At 43.5% G+C, this 18,109-nt stretch overlaps 1 protein-coding gene across 1 annotated transcript in view; it reads left to right on the top strand.

Moving 5' to 3' along the window:
* LOC111949361 (protocadherin Fat 3-like) overlaps nucleotides 1-18,109 on the top strand; it is a 326,201-nt gene that overhangs the window by 245,488 nt on the left and 62,604 nt on the right. The window contains 4 exon segments of the mRNA XM_070433886.1: nucleotides 2,444-2,758; nucleotides 3,220-3,430; nucleotides 5,003-5,071; nucleotides 11,041-11,180. Of these exon segments, the coding sequence (XP_070289987.1) occupies nucleotides 2,444-2,758; nucleotides 3,220-3,430; nucleotides 5,003-5,071; nucleotides 11,041-11,180 (735 nt within the window).

The following is an 18,109-nucleotide window of genomic DNA, read 5'->3' as shown; positions in this document are numbered from 1 at the left end:
ATGGATCTTTCAGAGTACCATTCGGTCGTTCGATAGGGAAATGTCTTTAGAATGGATCTTTCAGAGTACCATTCGGTCGTTCGATAGGGAAATGTTATTTTCTCGTCTTCGGTCGAGTTTCCTAGACTATTTTACATATACAGCTGCAGACTGTGAATGTGTGTCGTTAGTTTTGTAGATTTCTTAACCATTCATGAAGTGTGGACTGCGTCCTCACGTCTTCTGGTCTAATTTATATTTTGTCACGAGTGCTATTTAATGCCTGTGCTCATGTGGGCGTGATTAGGACTTCATATGAAAAACAATTCTCTCATTTAGAAGGCTAACATCACATTACATCTTCTCACAAATAGTTTCATATTTAATCATATCAGTTCCCCAACATTTGGATGTGAATCTGATCACTGGGATATGTACACATTCAGAGAAACAGTTGTGTTCTTATACTGTCCTTCATGGGATCCCAAAACACAACTGATCTGACATAATTGTCCTTTAAGTGCCCACGGATAACTCCAACCACTTGGATTACAGAAATATCGTTTCATTATTCAACCTTTTGATGTTACCGTTTTGGCGGGAGGAATCTCCTTGTAACAAAGAGGTTTCTTTCCCCTCAATCCTGCCAAACCCAAAGTTTCTACACGGTATTTACGACCGGTCATAAAACTGGTGGTGGTAGAGGGGGGAGAGAGAGAGGGGGGAAAGGAAAATCTGGCACCTATAATCCTCACCCAACAGGGCAAGTCATGACATTGGGGAGAAAAAGGGTGGTAGAACATTTATTTTGATTGGTGATTTTCTGCATTTATCAGAGTGCCATCAGCGAGCCTGATTTCAGATGTTTCCATGTCAACAGGATTATTAGGGAAATCGTTCTTCTATTATATTAATCTGATGATCCACAATAATCACATTATTGTGTGCATGTAACCATACTCGGTGGCACACAGACAAGCATCGTCTGCCTTTGGTGTTTCCAACAGCTGGCATTCTTTATTCCCACCCATGCTACTCTCTACTCAAACCTACGGTACTACTGTGCCCAATCAGTCCTTATGAAACGCTGCTCTCAATCGCTTCTCCTCCTCAGTCTTATCCCAACCACTTAAATTGTCTGTTTCATGTTAACATATTAATAATACACTGATAGTTCAATGGCTGTAGGGTCTTCTTTAATAATGCATGTGTATAATCAGTGGATATAGCTTAGTGTAAACAGTATATTAGTATGTTTTAGCAGCATTAGCGTACGTTCAGTGTATTCTAGCTTGTCTGTGCTGTCCTTGTGCTGCAGTGCTGTACTGCTGTATGTTGTTGGCAGGCCGGACACGCGTACCTGTCTAATGTATTCCCCAAGCTCTTCTGTCTCTCTTTCATTCTGTTTCTCTCTCAGGTTCTCTCTCCTCTCTCTCTCTCTGATGAATGGAAAGCTGTTAATGTCAACCTGTAGTGAACATTGTTGTCCTGTGAGGTGTTGGCCACCAGTTGCTTGTTCACCATATTCCCTCTGTCTCTACCTCTCTCTCACTGTGCTGAACAGAGCAGATTACATTCACTCACAGACGGGTCAACCGCCACAGGCTTGGAGTCCTTCATTTCTCCTTCTTACTCTCTTCTTCCCTTATGCTGTCATTTATGTTCCTTTCACACACCCCTGTTGTCTTTCTGAGCCACCTCCCTCCTCCCCCCTCTCCCTATCTCCCTCCCTCTCTCTCCCACTACTACCCCTCCACCACCCCTCTCTCTCTCCCTCTCTCTCTCTCTCTCTCTCTCTCTCTCTCTTTCTGTGTGTGTCTGTCTCTCTCTCTCTTTCTCTGTCTGTAATTCATTAGCATTTTTCTCCATATATCTACGGCACCTCCTCACTGTGTCATTTAGAAAATGACAGATGGACTTTTTAAATGAACCCAACAATAAGTACTTGGGAAATTAATTGTAGCTTTGTGTTGAATTGATGGCTGCTAGCGACGTCCTTTATCTCCCCCCCGAAAATGAATATAAATGTATTTTATGGACGGGACGGTGGATTTCATCTCTCATTGGTTAACTCATCCTCTGGCCCCTCCCCCTTTTGCATTTATCTACAAGAGGCTCTCCGTCATGGTGGAAGTAGGAGCAGAGACAGATTAATTAGCTGTCAGAAAACAGGAAAGAAGATACAAGGCAAAGCCATCCCCACTTTGGAAATATGACAATGTGTTCCAGTTGTCAGACAAACGCAGGAGAGAATGAGTGACTGTCAAAATTCATTTAGATGGGGAAAGAAACTGATGTGAATCTTAACAAATGTCGTATTTTTTTCTCTCTGTTGTGTGTGTGTGTTTACACGTGTAAATGGTTGTGTGTGTGTGTGTGTGTGTGTCTGTGTCTGTGTCTGTATGTGTTTTTTGTCTGTTCGTCTGTGTGTGCGTACTACGGTTGCGTGTGTGTGGATACGCAGGTCACGGTGTCGGACGGCGGTCCCAGCCCCAAACACTCCACGGTGTGGGTGATCGTCCACGTACTTGATGAGAATGACAACAAGCCCACGTTCCCAGAGAAGGTGTACCAGATCAAGCTACCAGAGCGGGACAGGAGGAAGAGAGGAGAGTCTATCTACAGGGCCTTTGCCTACGACAGGGATGAAGGGGTTAACGCTGACCTCTCCTACAGCATCGTCGATGGCAACGAGGACGGCAAGTTCTTCATCGACCCCAAGACGGCGGTGGTGTCGTCACGGAAGCAGTTCACTGCCGGGAGCTACGACATCCTCACTGTATGTGATCTTTGAACTCTCTAACCATTCTCCATTCTCTTTGTCTTGTTCTACCCTCTTTCTCTCTRCCACTCTCTCCCCCATCTCTCTCTTCTCTCTTTTATCTTGTTCTCTTCTATCTTTCACTTAGACAAATATAAAAAAAACTTAAAATCTTCCTTTTTTTGAAGTAGGCAATATGAATGAAGAACTCTCAATGTATTTCATGATGTTTTCTGCTACACTACAGTATATCACTCTGTCTATAATGCGTCTGTGGCCCTTTGGCGTTCCTCTTGCCATTTTTCTAGATATTTCTCGCCACTTTCACCCTCTCTGTGACGAATGATAATTKATGTGAAAATCTATCACCTCCCCTCCATTTCTCTGATCCTTGTTCTCTCTTTCTGTCTGTAACGCTCTCTTTCTCCAACCCTTTTCCTCTTTCCCTCCTCCTTGTCTTCTTTCCTCCCCATCCCCAGATCAAAGCCACAGATAATGGCCGCCCCCAGAAGTGGTCGACGGCCCGCCTGCACATCGAGTGGATCCGTAAGCCCTCGGCCTCAGTGGCCCCCCTGCTGTTCGAAGAGCAGTACTACAACTTCACCGTCATGGAGAGTGACAAGGTGGCCGAGATAGTGGGTGTGGTCTCCATGCAACAGAGCTCCAACCCCCTCTGGTTTGACATCACAGGTAAGGCACTGCCCAGAGGCGGGGGCTGGTGGAGGGTTTGTTAGGGGGAGCGATGTATCTGATTGGCTAAGGTGGCTGTCAGTCAGGTAGGTTATGTACCATTATTGGTGCATGGTGTTTGGGCTGACGGTTTGGTTTGGTTTGATGTGCGTGTTTGTGCGTGAGGCCCAGCTCAGGTACTGTGACCTCACTGCATGTTCTGTTGCCAGCGTGTCTCTCTCTCTCCTCTGCCATCCCACGGTCACCATGGCGATTTGAGCACACACCACCAGATGTAAAGGTCTGTATGTCAGTGGAGAAGCAATTGAGATGTCTCGAAGTCCCTGCCAGATATTCTGGGAACTTTAATGGAGAGAAATGCAATGTGCTTAAAGGGGTTCATTCACTCTCTTTGGAAGATTGACAACATTGACAAACTTACATTTTGAAATGAACTACCCCTTTAAAGTGCTTAAATATTCATGCTGTTTTTTTACAATAAGGATAAAGCTTATTATACCAACTACAGCTGCTAAGAAATATGTCTTTGACATGCTTTTTTCAGACACAATTTACTGTCTTATTCTCATGGTAAAGAATGTTGTGTAAGATCAGTGGAATGCCCCTTTAAGAGGCTTGAAATGCCAAGGACATGCCACACTTACAAGTATTTKATTAATTTGAAACCTTTTTGATCTTTTGAAGTCCAATTTTATCCACATAAAATGCTCAACAAGATTATGTAATATCTAGTTTACGTATCTTCATTTTTCTGCCAACGAACAGCAACATTTGTCAAATCCATATCGTTTCCTGAATCAATTATTGTCAAAGCCAGTCAGTTTTAATCTTGCTTTAATTATTTTAATTAATTTAATCAATATTGCAAAATCCATTTAGTTTTATTAGAATATAAGTTTTGTTAGAATTAATATGATTATGCCCATAATAACCCTTTCTATGAATTGATTATGGTCCATCTATATAACTATTTTTTACATAATGTAATATAATATTTATGAAGCTGATAGTTCTCTAGCTGAACTGTACTGTGGGTAGGTGACAAGTGGATTGACTACACAGCCAGGACCGCGTTTCCAGGAATGCTCCATGATCCATCTCTCTTTTGTTGTCACTGAGCAGTGGCGGTCAGTGTGTGTTCCAGTTGGAGATACCTTCTGGCTTGTTCTTCCAGCTCAAGGCTCTCTCTGACTATGGCTGCTCTCTCTGGCCTACTACTCTACTCTCCTGTACGCCCCTCTCCTCCTCTCTTCTCTGCTCAATGCCTCACTCGTTTTCTCCTCTGGGATCACATCTCTCTCTCCTCTCTCTCCCTCCTCGTAATTCTTCCTCCATTTGCACCCTATCTCCCTGTTCTTCCTTCCTTACCTTCTCTTTCCTCCTCCTCCCCCTCCCCTCTTACCCTTACCCTTCCTCACCCTCTCTCTTTCCCTCTCCTCCCCCTTTCTGTCTCTCCTCCTCTCCAATTCCCCTTCACCCCATCTCTCTCCTTTCCTTTCTCCCTGTCTCACCCTTTCTCTCCTCTTCTCTCCCTCCCTTTTCTCTCCTCTCTCAATGCTTCGTGTCTGGAAGGTCCCAGGCCTTTCCAGGAGATGTTCTATATACTGCAGACCGCTTGTGGCAGGAACTGTTCCACAGAAGGTATCTCAGTTTGACTCCGAACTGCTTTTTTCTGCTTCCTTTTCCTTTCCTTCCTCTTTTATTTTACCCATCATTCACCTGTGCTTTCCCCATAATTCACTATGTGCCCAGTGCTGCTCACGCCTTCTTCTGATTGGTTGGTTGGAGACAAAGGGGGCTGGGCAGGTGAAAGGTGTTTTCCCTTCACAGAAGTTTGTGTTTTGTGTGTGTGTGCATGTGTGTGTTTGTGTTTTTACAAATTGTTTAAAATGTACATCCCACACAGAAGCTCATTAGAGAGTGTGTTGGTGTGTCTGTGTGTGCTTCCCACATGTATAATGTGCATTGTAACCCTTTCTTCCAAGGTTAACATAAGTGATTTGTTTTGGAGAAATTCCTTGCTGTACTAAATTGTCTATCAGACCCTGTGATCTCCCTTTATAGCGAAGCCCATGACTGCTGCCATGGCAATGACCCCTGAGCGACCCTGGTGACAGCTTTGTCTAATGGCCTACTAACGCATCAGTGTTTGGGGAAACATCATGCCCACCACCCCTGAGCTGTGAGCAGCACACACTACACACTCACAGAGGCGGAAACACACACACACAGAGACACACATGCAGGAACATGCAGACACACAACCATGGACACACATAAACGCTTACCCACACATAAAATACGCACACTATTTTGCACTCACACACACACACGTTCAGACACACACACACACACACACACTACATTATTACACACACCTCCCACTGACGACCCAATTAAGCGGATGGCTGATTAGTGGGAGGTGTGGGAGTTGTGGGTCAAGGGTGAGCTCATGGTCACTGTGCCCCTGGTTAGAGAGGGTCCCTCACTGTAACTGTCTGTTTCTCTGCCACAGGCACCTTTCCAAACAGAGGAACCAACAGGGAGAGGATGGAGGGAGAGGAGAGTGGTAGGGATGGAGAGAGATAAGGAGGGGGATAAAGATAGAGAGAGGGAAAGAAAGAGAGGGCTAGAGGGAAAATAGGTGGAAAGTAGAGGAGAAAGAGGAGAGACTTATGATAGATAAAAGGAGCAGAGGTCAGATGAGGAAGAGAGAAGAAGAGCAGCTTCAGTGATTAAAGGAAAGATGAAATGGAGGGCAGAGAACAGTAGAAGGGGGCTTAGTGAAAGGTAGAGAGAGAGAGGGAAAATATAGGTGGTGCAGCCTTAGGGATTGGAGGATTATTGATGGAGTGAGGTGCCCAGTGTGTGTGTGTGTGTGTGGTTGTGTGTGTGTGTGTGTGTGTGTGTGTGTGTGTGTTGTGTGTGTGTGTGTGTGTGTGTGTGTGTGTGTGTGTGTGTTTGGTGTGTGTGTGTGTGTGTGTGTGTGTGTGTGTGTGTGTGTGTGGGTGTGTGGTGTGTGTGGTGTGTGTTGCTCAGGGGCCAGGGTGAGAGAAGAGGAGCTAAACACTGTGATTCATTTACGGGGCCAGACCCCCACATATTTCCCAGGCCATTATTCACCAGAACACCACGCACACACACTCTCCAAACACATACCAGATACATACACACAAACATGTACAACTGCTTCTGAATTCCCCACACACACACACAGACAGACAAACACACAGTTCATTTTGCACCTGCACACACACTAATCCACTGCTAAACGTATTACTGTCCAGAAGGTATAATACAACCATTTGACTATTATTTAGCTGCTAGTCAACCTCCTAAACACACACATCCAAACGGATGCCGTTTTAACCACTCAACGTTTGCCATGTCAACCACCCAGCCACCACATCCTATAAACACATCATGAAGTTGTCCTCTTATAGACGAGCCACCACAACCCTACGCTATATTCTGAGCAGCTGGGTTCTATACATCAAGTCAATCTAGACAGCTGGATTCTATATATCAAGTCCTATCCAGACAGCTGGTTCTATATGTCAAGTCAATCTAGACAGCTGATTTCTATATATCAAGTCAATCCAGACAGCTGGTTCTATATGTCAAGTCAATCCAGACAGATGGGTTCTATATATCTAAGTCAATCTAGCAGCTGAGTTTATATATCAAGTCAATCTAGACAGCTGGGTTCTATACATCAAGTCAATCTAGACAGCTGGGTTCTATATGTCAAGTCAATCCTAGACAGCTGGGTTCTATACATCAAGTCAATCTAGACAGCTGAGTTCTAATATAAGTCAATCCAGACAGCTGGTTCTATATGTCAAGTCAATCTAGACAGCTGAGTTCTATATATCAAGTCAATCCAGACAGCTGGGTTCTATATGTCAAGTCAATCCTAGACAGCTGAGTTCTATATGTCAAGTCAATCCAGACAGCTGGGTTCTATATATCAAGTCAATCCAGACAAGCTGGGTTCTATATGTTCAAGTCAATCCAGACAGCTGGGTTCTATATATCAAGTCAATCCAGACAGCTGGGTTCTATATGTCAAGTCAATCCAGACAGCTGGGTTCTATATGTCAAGTCAATCCAGACAGCTGGGTTCTATATATCAAGTCAATCCATACAAAGCATGAACGTGAAAATGATGCCAATTCAGTTTGATCCTGTGTCCCCTGTCCAGCCTAAACCAATCAATCTCAGAAATCCCAGACTCTCCACTTAGGCTACACAATCGATCCCAGAACCTCCCCACTCTCTCAACCACACACTATATCCTAGCCATTTTCTCAACCGATTGAAGCTAGTTAGCGAAGGCGTCGTTGTACTCATGAACTAATTTCCGAACAGAGTGGCGCTTGTTCTCATTTCCCTCTTCTTTTGTTCATTTGCTTTGTTTTATCTGTTTACGCCAAACACGAGCTTTCTCCCCTCCTCCTTCGTTGAAAGGAAGATAAATATGCCTCTTTATCGGTTGTGCTGCCTGCCAGAGTGTTTTTAAGCACTGGAGCGGCTTCCCTTACTAATCTGAATGGAGAGACTGAGGGAAGCAATTTTAGCATTCAACAGAGGGTTTAATAACAGCCTTGTTGCGGAGGATTCGGTTTCCCCTCTATAATTTGGTGGAAAGGAACTGTTCTTTTTCCGTCTGCCCGGTTGCTGCCTTGCCAAACCTCAGTTCCTCCTTTCCCGAAATAGAGCGTTTGGTTGGTTGGGTCATATAGGATGGCTCCAGACAGACAGACAGACAGACAGACAGACAGACAGACAGACAGACTCAGCCTTCTGAAGCCTCCATGGTTGGATTTTAATACTCTTGAATGGCTTATTTTTCTTAATACTGTACACTTTCCTTTATTTTCATGTACACTATATATAGACAAATGTATGTGGACACCCATTCAAATTAGTGGATTCGGCTATTTCAGCCACACTCGTAGCTGACAGGTGTATAAATCGAGCGCACAGCCATGCAATCTCCATAAACAAACATTTGCAGTAGAATGGCCTTACTGAAGAGTTCAGTGACCTTCAACGTGGCACAGTCATAGGATGCCACCTTTCCAACAAGGCAGTTCGTCAAATTTCTGCCCTGCTAGAGCTGCCCTGGTCAACTGTAAGTGCTATTATTGTGAAGTGGAAATGTCTAGGAGCATCAACGGCTCAGCCACGAAATGGTAGACCACACCAGCTCACAGAATGGGACCGCCGAGTGCTGATGCACGTAGCTAGTAAAAATTGTCTGTTCTCGGTTGCAATACTGTCTACCGAGTTCCAAAGGGCCWCTGGAAGCAACGTCAGAACAAGAACTGTTCGTCGGGAGCTTCATGAAATAGGTTTCCATGGCCGAGCAGCCATGGAGCCTAAGATCACCATGCGAATGCCAAGCGTCGGCTGGAGGGGTGTATAACTCGCAGCCATTGGACTCTGGAGCAGTGGAAACGCTTTCTCTGGAGTGWTGAATCACGCTTCACCATCTGGCAGTCCGACAGACAAATCTGGGTTTGGCGGATGCCAGGACAATACTACCTGCCCTAATGCATAGTGCCAACTGTAAAGTTTGGTGCAGGAGGAATAATGGGCTATTTTTCATGGTTTGGGCTAGGCCCCTTAGTTCCAGTGATGGGAAATCTTAACACTACAGCATAAAATGACATTCTAGARGATTTTGTATATCCAACTTTGTGGCAACAGTTTGGGGAAGACCCTTTCCTGTTTCAGCATAGCAATGCCCCCGTGCACAAAGCGAGGTCCATACAGAAATGATTGGTCGAGATCGGTGTGGAAGAACTTGACTGGCCTGCACAGAGCCCTGACCTCAACCCCATCAAACACCATTGGGATGAATTGGAACACAGACTGCGAGCCAGGCGTAATCGCCCAACATCAGTGCCCAATCTCACTAATGCTCTTGTGGCTGAATTGAAGCAAGACTCAGCAACAATGTTCCAACATCTAGTGGAAAGCCTTCCCAGAAGAGGGGAGGCTGTTATAGCAGCAAAGGGGCGATCAACTCCGTATTAATGCCCATGATTTTGGAATGTGATGTATCACGAGCAGGTGTCCACATACTTTTAGTCATGTAGTGTATATTGCACTCCTCTAATGAGTGTAAAATCATCTGGTACGGATATGATGCTAATCAGCATACTGAACCGTAAAAGCACTAGATTACTGTTAGCGGAAGTGAAGGGAAAGAGACAGGGAGTGTGGCTGTTTTTCGTGTCTTCCTTCTGCACATATTTTGAGGAAAGCTATTAGGACCACATCACTGGAGTTATAATGATTTAAGAGATAGATGATAGAGAGCTGGAAGTGTTTATCGTAACCCAATCAAAAATTGGACACACACATCTATGGTTGAGTGGTGGAGCGTTATAGCCTTAGTTGGTGCTGGGCTGAGGTCATATCTGTATTAAACAGAGACGCCGGGGAGGAATCCCTTTGAGTCTGCACCTCGAGTACACTCACACATACGCTAGTGCGCGCACTCACACACAACCACACACACACAATCTCATTCATTCACACATGCTCATTCATATAGTATACACACAGGCATGCAGACACACACAGACACACATACACACACACACACACACATACCACACGGATACACACTCAAACACTCACTTAAAAATGACATTCCCACAATCTGAGCTGTGAGTTGGTATCCACGTGAGGCCAAAATGTACATTTAAATCAATTAGGTACCAAAGATGAGGCTGTGGTTTAATTACAGCCGGTCTTAGTGGTCTCATTTCAGACTCGGGCCCGTTCACGGCTGGAGCTCCATTGACACAGGCTCTGTTAATTCAGTCTTTCAGGGCTTGTGTTAATTCAGTCTTTCAGGGCTCTGTTAATTCAGTCTTTCAGGGCTCTGTTAATTCAGTCTGTGGGCTCTGTTAATTTAGTCTTTCAGGGCTCTGTTAATTCAGTCTTTGAGGGCTCTGTTAATTTGAATCTTTCAGGGCTCTGTTAATTCAGTCTTTCAGGGCTCTGTTAATTCAGTCTTTCAGGGCTCTGTTAATTCAGTCTTTCAGGGCTCTCTTGTTTACTGGCTCTCTGTCTCTTAATTGTTATTTGCAGGAAGAGGAGGAAATACTTCAGTCTGTCACAGTCCTGTTGGGTCTCTGTGAACCTAGTAATTACTCACAGATTGGTTGGAAGATACACACACACACACACACACTTGTATTTGTGATCTGAGTAATTGTGCATGCCCGCTCCCTGTTAGATTATTTGTGTATGCTTTTGTGTGTAATGTTGTATTTGTGTGTAATGTTGTATTTGTGTGTGTTTGTGTCTATTTATGTATTCCCTGGCAGAGAGCCAGGAATCGTTCAGGTCATACACTCCCCACAGTACTGTCACACCCACAATTCAGTGTGCTTCCCTGTTTTTCACTATCACAGACCCATACACCTTATTAAAATGTAGGTTTGTGTGTGTGAGGTAGAGAGAGAAGAAGAGTGTGTGAGTGATTGAGTGAGAATGTTTGTGAAAGAGAAAAGAGAGCGAGAGATGAATAAACCAGTCCCCCCCCTGTCTCTAACCCTCTCTGCTCTCTATCCCCCCCTCCTGGCCAGGCGGTAACACTGACAGCCTGTTTGACATAGAAAAGGGTGTGGGCACCATCATCATRGCTAAGCCACTGGATGCTGAGCAGCGCTCCTTCTACAACATGACTGTGGAGGTGACGGACGGGACCAACTCTGCAGCCACACAGGTAGCTGATGACACAACATGTCATATCCCTATTTATTTATTCTCAGAAAGAGACAAATCTACGACCTGTATGTGTTGATTTTGGCGTGCGTAAGTTAACGTGGCACTGTTAGTATTGTGTTCTGTACCACCTGTACATCTGAACACTCATAAATGCACCCTCACACACACCCTCAAAAAGTACATGATAAACCACATGCATGCTACCAATGTTTACTTTTGTAACCACAGACACAGACCTCGCCTTCATGGACAGACGCTACACTCTAATTTTGCCCAAGGACATTATGTTTTTAACTTTTTTCATCAGCCATTTTGAAAAACGTCTTTAGATGGTGTGAATGATGGCGTCTGGCGTGTCAAGGACCTATTAGAGTGATCAGAACACGGCGAATGGTGATAACTAGCAGTGTAATTGTCTCTCTGACCCCTGCGTCTAATTCCTCTGTTTGTACAGAGGACAATAGCCTCCCCTGTCCTGTTCTGCCATGTCCTGTCCTCTTCTGTTCCTTCGCACTGTTCAGGCTGTGATTGAACGTTCCAAACCAGATTGTTAGTGTGTAAACTGAGCTAGTGTGAAGATTCTTTATCAGTCTCTGAGTTAGGAGTGCCATGTTCTATAGTGGGTTGGACATTATACAATATGATGATAGAGAAGTATCCCATTTTAAATTGATAAGAAATATACCGGTATATCTTATTACCCTTTCCTCTGTTAGAGGTCCTGTCACCTACAATGTGTGTTCATTGTGTGTTAAATGTAGAAGTTGAATGTGGCAGAACAGGACACACACAGTAGAATGGATTAGCATTTTTATAGAGCGGAAGGAATTGCGCTGACATACAGAATGTGCTTGCAAGACACCTTATAATTTCCCTGTGACAGTCCGTACAATGCGTATGTCATTCTACCTGCTCCATCCGTTGTCATTTTCAGGGCCAGTGCTTTTCAATAGTCAGACATTAGGCCTGCGAAACGGACACATTAACACATATCATTTTTACTCATAGGTCTGTCATGTTCCTATGGTGCATGGCATTGTTTCTGTAAAGCGTTCTGCGACTAGGTGACAGGGAAACTGGTTCCCTGGTGAAAAGGATAGTGTGCTGATACTGATTAATATGAACACATTCACACATGTACTGTAGGTTTGGTTGACTTTTTCAGTTTCTCACATTATTTCCACCCTCCCCCTCCCTCCGTCTTTCATCCCTCTCTCCCTCTGTTCYTTCCGAATGATAGCTGGAAGGAAATGCAACTGAGCTTCACTGCTGTGTGCCCTGACAGGGAGAGCCAACCCACTGGGTACAGAAGTCAATTCAACATCTTTTCCACGTTGGTTCAACGTCATTTCATTAAAATGACAACGTTGATTCAACCAGCGTGTGCCCAGTGAGAATCCTCATTAAGTACAGAGGTCTAATTGCTAGCTAGGGCACAGGAAGCTATACACATCCTCTTTCAGCTACTCTACTCTCTATTCATTCTGGGTAACTCCTTCTGTCTCAGTTGGTCCATTAGGCCAATGTTGCACCCTGCGTGAAGGTACCTGTTCACAATGTCCAAACCCCCTTGCTATTCGTTCCAACACACACACACACACACACATTGTTAAACAACTCTCCTTCTCCACCTACCAACACACACACACACACACACACACACACACACACACATACAGTCCCTACACACCCCTGCACGATAGTCTTGTGTAGCTCAGTTGGTAGAGCATGGTGCTTGCAGTGCCAGCGTTGTGGGTTTGATTCCCATGGGGGACCAATATGAAAAATGTATTAAAATGTATCCACTCACTACATCAAATTMTATTGGTCACCTACACATATTTCGCAGATGTTATTGCGTGTAGCGAAATGCTCGCTCTGGATAAGAGCGTCTGCTAAATTACAAAAAAAATCAAAATGCAAGATGTGCTGACTAAATCCRTATAGGTGTACGCACATATCCTCCGTGCCCACACACACACCTGTAAGACGTGCTGACAGTAGAGCCAGTCATGAGAGGCTGGGCTGAGTTCCCTTCTTCAACATCACAGATGGAGCGTCAGCGTGATGCCCAATGGGGGAAATCTCCACTGTTCACCGGCAGGAAGACAGCTGCTGCTTCTGTCTTATATTTAGCCTTCTCTGCCYCTCTTCTTACGCAGCACAACAGCCTTTGTCACCGGCGGTGGGAATCTGCTGTTCTTGATTCACAAGGTTTCCATGAGTCATCAACCGTCAACACAGTACATGACACGCAACGCAACAAGCACGTCAGCAAACATGGCGTACATAAATACATTCTTGTGAATTTGAATTTGCTATTCATTGTAAATGTTTATAGGCCTATGTAGCCAAATTGCATCTATGATCGTATGCTATCCTTCATGGTTTTTATATGTTCTATTTATATCTATAAATTAACCAATGATATCAAGCCACACCCAGCCATGATTGCAGACACCTGTGTGTCCTTTGAAATGATATAAACTAGTAACCTGCAGTGTTTGTCATTATACCCTTATAAAGACAGCGTGTCTGTCGAAACGTTGGTTATTTAAACAGTAAGGCACGAGGGGTTGTGGTATATGGCCAATTAGGGTTGCACATTTTGGGGAAAATTCAGAGGTGGAAACTTTCKYTGGGAATTAACAGGAATATATGGCAATTAATGGGAAAATATGGGAATTAACAGAAATATATGCAAATTAATATTAATACCATTAAATGTAGATGTTTTCTGCATTGGATATATTTACCATATCATATGGAGACAGAAACATAAACCTTTTACCTTATCATAAGTAGACATAATTGCAAATGATTAAATCCTTCCAATAGAAATAAAAAATACTATTTAGTTTCGAATTGAACTTTAATTAAATGAGTTGACTCTTCACATGGGATGATTTCACTGAACAACAAAAGAAAGGGAATATTGAATGATCCCCAATGATCCATCGCATCTCCCAAAAARMTTTTCAACATACATCTGTAAAATGATAGTCTAGAAACTAAAGCTTTGTTTGTCTTCCTCTCAGGCTTCCATGTCTTCTCCCTGTACCTCCTCAATGTCCACCTCAATATCCACCTTCACTGTCACTTTCAAACCTTATTGAGGATGGCTCGTTGTCAGGCTCAAAAAGCCTTAAATTTGCCCAGATGGCCATCGATTGTTCACCCCTTGTATTGGTCAGCCTGTTGCGTGCTTTGGTGTGTATGTTCCCAAACAAGGACCAGTTGCACTCTGAGGTGGCTGATGTTGGTGGGATTTGGAGGATGATGGAGGCAACAGGGGAAAGAGCCTCAGATCGACAAAGTCCCTTCCACCACGTGGCTGATGAGATATGTTGGCACGAGTGTCAAATTGCATCTCCATCCCAAAACACTTGCTTGGAAGTGTACTTCGCCAGACTGCCAGGWTCCTTGCCCTCARCCAGGCCAAGGTGGCGAGACATGGTAGTGATGACACCATAGGRCTTGTTGATCTCTGCACCAGACAGGARGCTCTTTGCCAGCATACTTGGGGTTCAACATGTACGCTGCGGCGTGTATGGGCTTCAAGCAGAAGTCTTGCTGCTTACCACTCTCTCCCAAAATACCTAATCCAGGAGGATCCTCTTGATGGGGCTGTCCATATCGGCAGACTGTGATATGGCCATTTCTTGGAGAGACTCCTTCCCCTCCAGGAGACTGTCAAAAATGATAACAACACCACCCCAAAGGGTGTTGCTGGATAGCTTCAATGTGGTGCTGTTATTCTTTTCACTTTGCTTGGTGAGTTAGATTGCTGCTATAACTTGATGACCCTTCACATATCTAACCATTTTCTTGGCTCTCTTGTAGAGTGTTTTCATTGTTTTCAGTGCCATGATATCCTTGAGGAGCAGATTCAATGCATGAGCAGCATAGCCAATAGGTGTGATGTGAGGTTAGGACTTCTGATTCAAGGAKGATCATGAGCTGTTACTATCAATAAGGTGTCTGATTCATAATTTTCACCTCGAATAGAAGTAGAGGGACTTTTGTCGGAGGTTGCTTGTTGTGAGCGCTGAGTGAACTTTATGCACTTGGCCAGATGATTCTGCATCTTTGTTGCATTCTTCACATATGATTTGAAAATGTACGCAGCTTTTTCCTTCTACATTAGCTGCAGTGAAATGTCTCCACACATCAGATAGTGCCCGTGGCATTTTCCTGTAAAGATTAGAAAAATGAGTATAAAAAAACAAATACAATTCCATGTACAGATAAGTAGTTAAGCAGTTAGATTAAACAACTCCTTTGTAAGATAAATGTTTTAAAATGAAACATGTATGGAAACAGGTGAATTAACACTCCTCAGTTAGCAGGCTCAAGCTAAAACCCACATGGTAGCAAAAACWAACTAGCAGAAATTGTTAACAAGTTAGAAATGATTTAAACACACTTTTCTGTAGGCTACTTATTACTAGTTAACAAAAAATCATGTATGTAAAAATATTCACCCCACCCAGTATTGTAATCAAAACTTACCAGAAAGCATGTAGTCCTTGGCTCAGACAGTGTAGTAGTGTGGGCCCAATAGCATCTCATTAGTGTGCAAGATCTTGAGAATCAGCTGTACATGTGATGGAAAAATGCACTGTGCATGCAGAGGGTTGCAATTCCATTGAGTTGGGGATAGTTTAACCAAAATATGCCACAAGACCTAGAATTGCCTTTTGTGTATCCCACAAAAAAGGTTCTCTGTTATAAGCTAACTTTTTTGATGAATTTAAGCAAAATTSTCAATATTCCCAGGCTTAACTTCCCATGGCTAAGGGCTGTTCTTAGGCACGGAGTGCCTGTCCACAGCCCTTAGCCGTGGTATATCGGCCATATACCACAAACCCCTGAGGTGCCTTATTGCTTTTATAAACTGGTTACCAATGTAATTAGAGKAGTAAAAATAAATGTTTTGTCATACCCGTGGCATACYGTCTGATATACCACGGCTGCCAGCCAATCAGCATTCAGGGCTCAAACCACCATGTTTATAATAGGTTATTAAATCATTGCATCTGAGCTCCTAGAGTGTTCGGCTCTCCTTTTCTTTTTCAAGTATATAAATACATGAACTGCAAAAATGTGGTAATAGTTGTGACAGACAGTACGTCACGGAGTATGACACGGAGCTGAATATAGTATCTGACTGAATGCACAGTACCAGTCAAAACTTTGGACACCTACTCATTCAAGGGTTTTTCTTTATTTTTACTACATTGTATAATAATAGTGAAGACATCAAAACTATGAAATAATACACTTGGAATCATGTAGTAACCAAAAAAGTGTTAAACATATCTAAATATATTTTATATTTGAGATTCTTCAAAGTAGCCACCCTTTTCCTTGATGACAGCTTTGCACACTCTTGGCATTCTCTCAACCAGCTTCACCTGGAATAATTTTCCAACAGTCTTGAAAGACTTTTCCTTCACTCTGCGGTCCAACTCATCCCAAACCATCTCAATTGGGCTGAGGTCTGGTGATTGTGGAGGCCAGATCATCTGATGCAGCACTCCATCACTCTCCTTGGTCAAATAGCCCTTACACAGCCTGGAGGTGTGTTGTGTTATTGTCCTGTTGAAATTATAGTCCCACTAAGCGCAAACCAGATGGGATGGCGTATCACTGCAGAATACTGTGGTAACCCCAAGCTGGCTAAGTGTGCCTTGAATTCTAAATAAATCACTGACAGTGTCACCAGCAAAGCACCCCCACACCTCCTCCTCCATGCTTCACAGTGTGAACCCACACAAGTGGAGATCATCCATTCACCTACTCTGCTTCTCACAAAGACACGGCGTTGGAACCAGAAATCTCAAATTTGTACGCATCAGACCAAAGGACAGATTTCCACCGGTCTAAAGTCCATTGCTCGTGTATCTTGGCCCAAGCAAGTGTCTCTTGTTATGGCCTTTAGTAGTGGTTTCTTTGCAGCGATTTGAACATGAAGGCCTGATTCACACAGTCTCATCTGAACAGGTGATATTGAGATGTGTATGTTACTAAGAACTGTGTGAAGCAGAGAAGGGGCGGCAGGTATCCTAGTGGTTAGAGCATTGGGCCAGTAACCGAAAGAGTTGCTAGATCGAATCCCCAGCTGAAGAGGTAGAAATCTGTCATTCTGCCCCTGAATAAGGCAGTTAACAAACTGGGCTGTCATTGTAAATAAGAATGTTTCCCAACTGACTTGCCTAGTTAAATATATATATATATTTTAAATAATTTATTTGGCTGCATTTTTCTGAGACTGGTAACTCTAATGAGCTTATCCTCTACAGCTCTCATGAGAGCCAGTCTCATCATAGCGCTTGATGGTTTTTGTGACTGGCACTTGAAGAAACTTTCAAAGTTCTTGACATTTTCCGGATGACTGACGCTTCATTGTCTTAAAGTAATGATGGACTGTTGTTTCTCTTGCTATTTGAGCTGTTCATGCCATAATATGGACTTGCTTTACCAAATATGGCTGTATACCACCCCACCTTTCACAACACAACTGATTGGCTTAAACGCATTAAGAAGGAAAGAAATCTATACAAATTAACTTTTAACAAGGCACACCTGTTAATTGAAATGCATTTCAGGTGACTACATCATGAAGCTGGTGAGAGAATGCCAAGAGTGGAGAAAAGCTGTCATCAAGGCAAAGGGTGGCTTCTTTGAAGAATCTCAAATATGAAATATATTTTGATTTGTTTAACACTTTTTGTTTGTTACATGATTCCATATGTGTTGCTTTATAGTTTTGTTGTCTTTACTATTATTCTACAATGTAGAAAAGAGTCAAAATAAAGAGTAGGTGTGTCCAAACGTATCAATGGTACTGTATATGTTATGGCCGACCCTTCACTCCCACAGAGCTGAAAACAAAAAGCTGTGTGTGTTCTAGTACTACGACAT

Source organism: Salvelinus sp. IW2-2015, linkage group LG22 (assembly GCF_002910315.2).
Source record: "Salvelinus sp. IW2-2015 linkage group LG22, ASM291031v2, whole genome shotgun sequence".
NCBI lineage: Eukaryota > Metazoa > Chordata > Actinopteri > Salmoniformes > Salmonidae > Salvelinus > Salvelinus sp. IW2-2015.
Note: the sequence above shows the minus strand (reverse complement) of the source record. Positions and strands in the feature narration are given on the sequence as shown.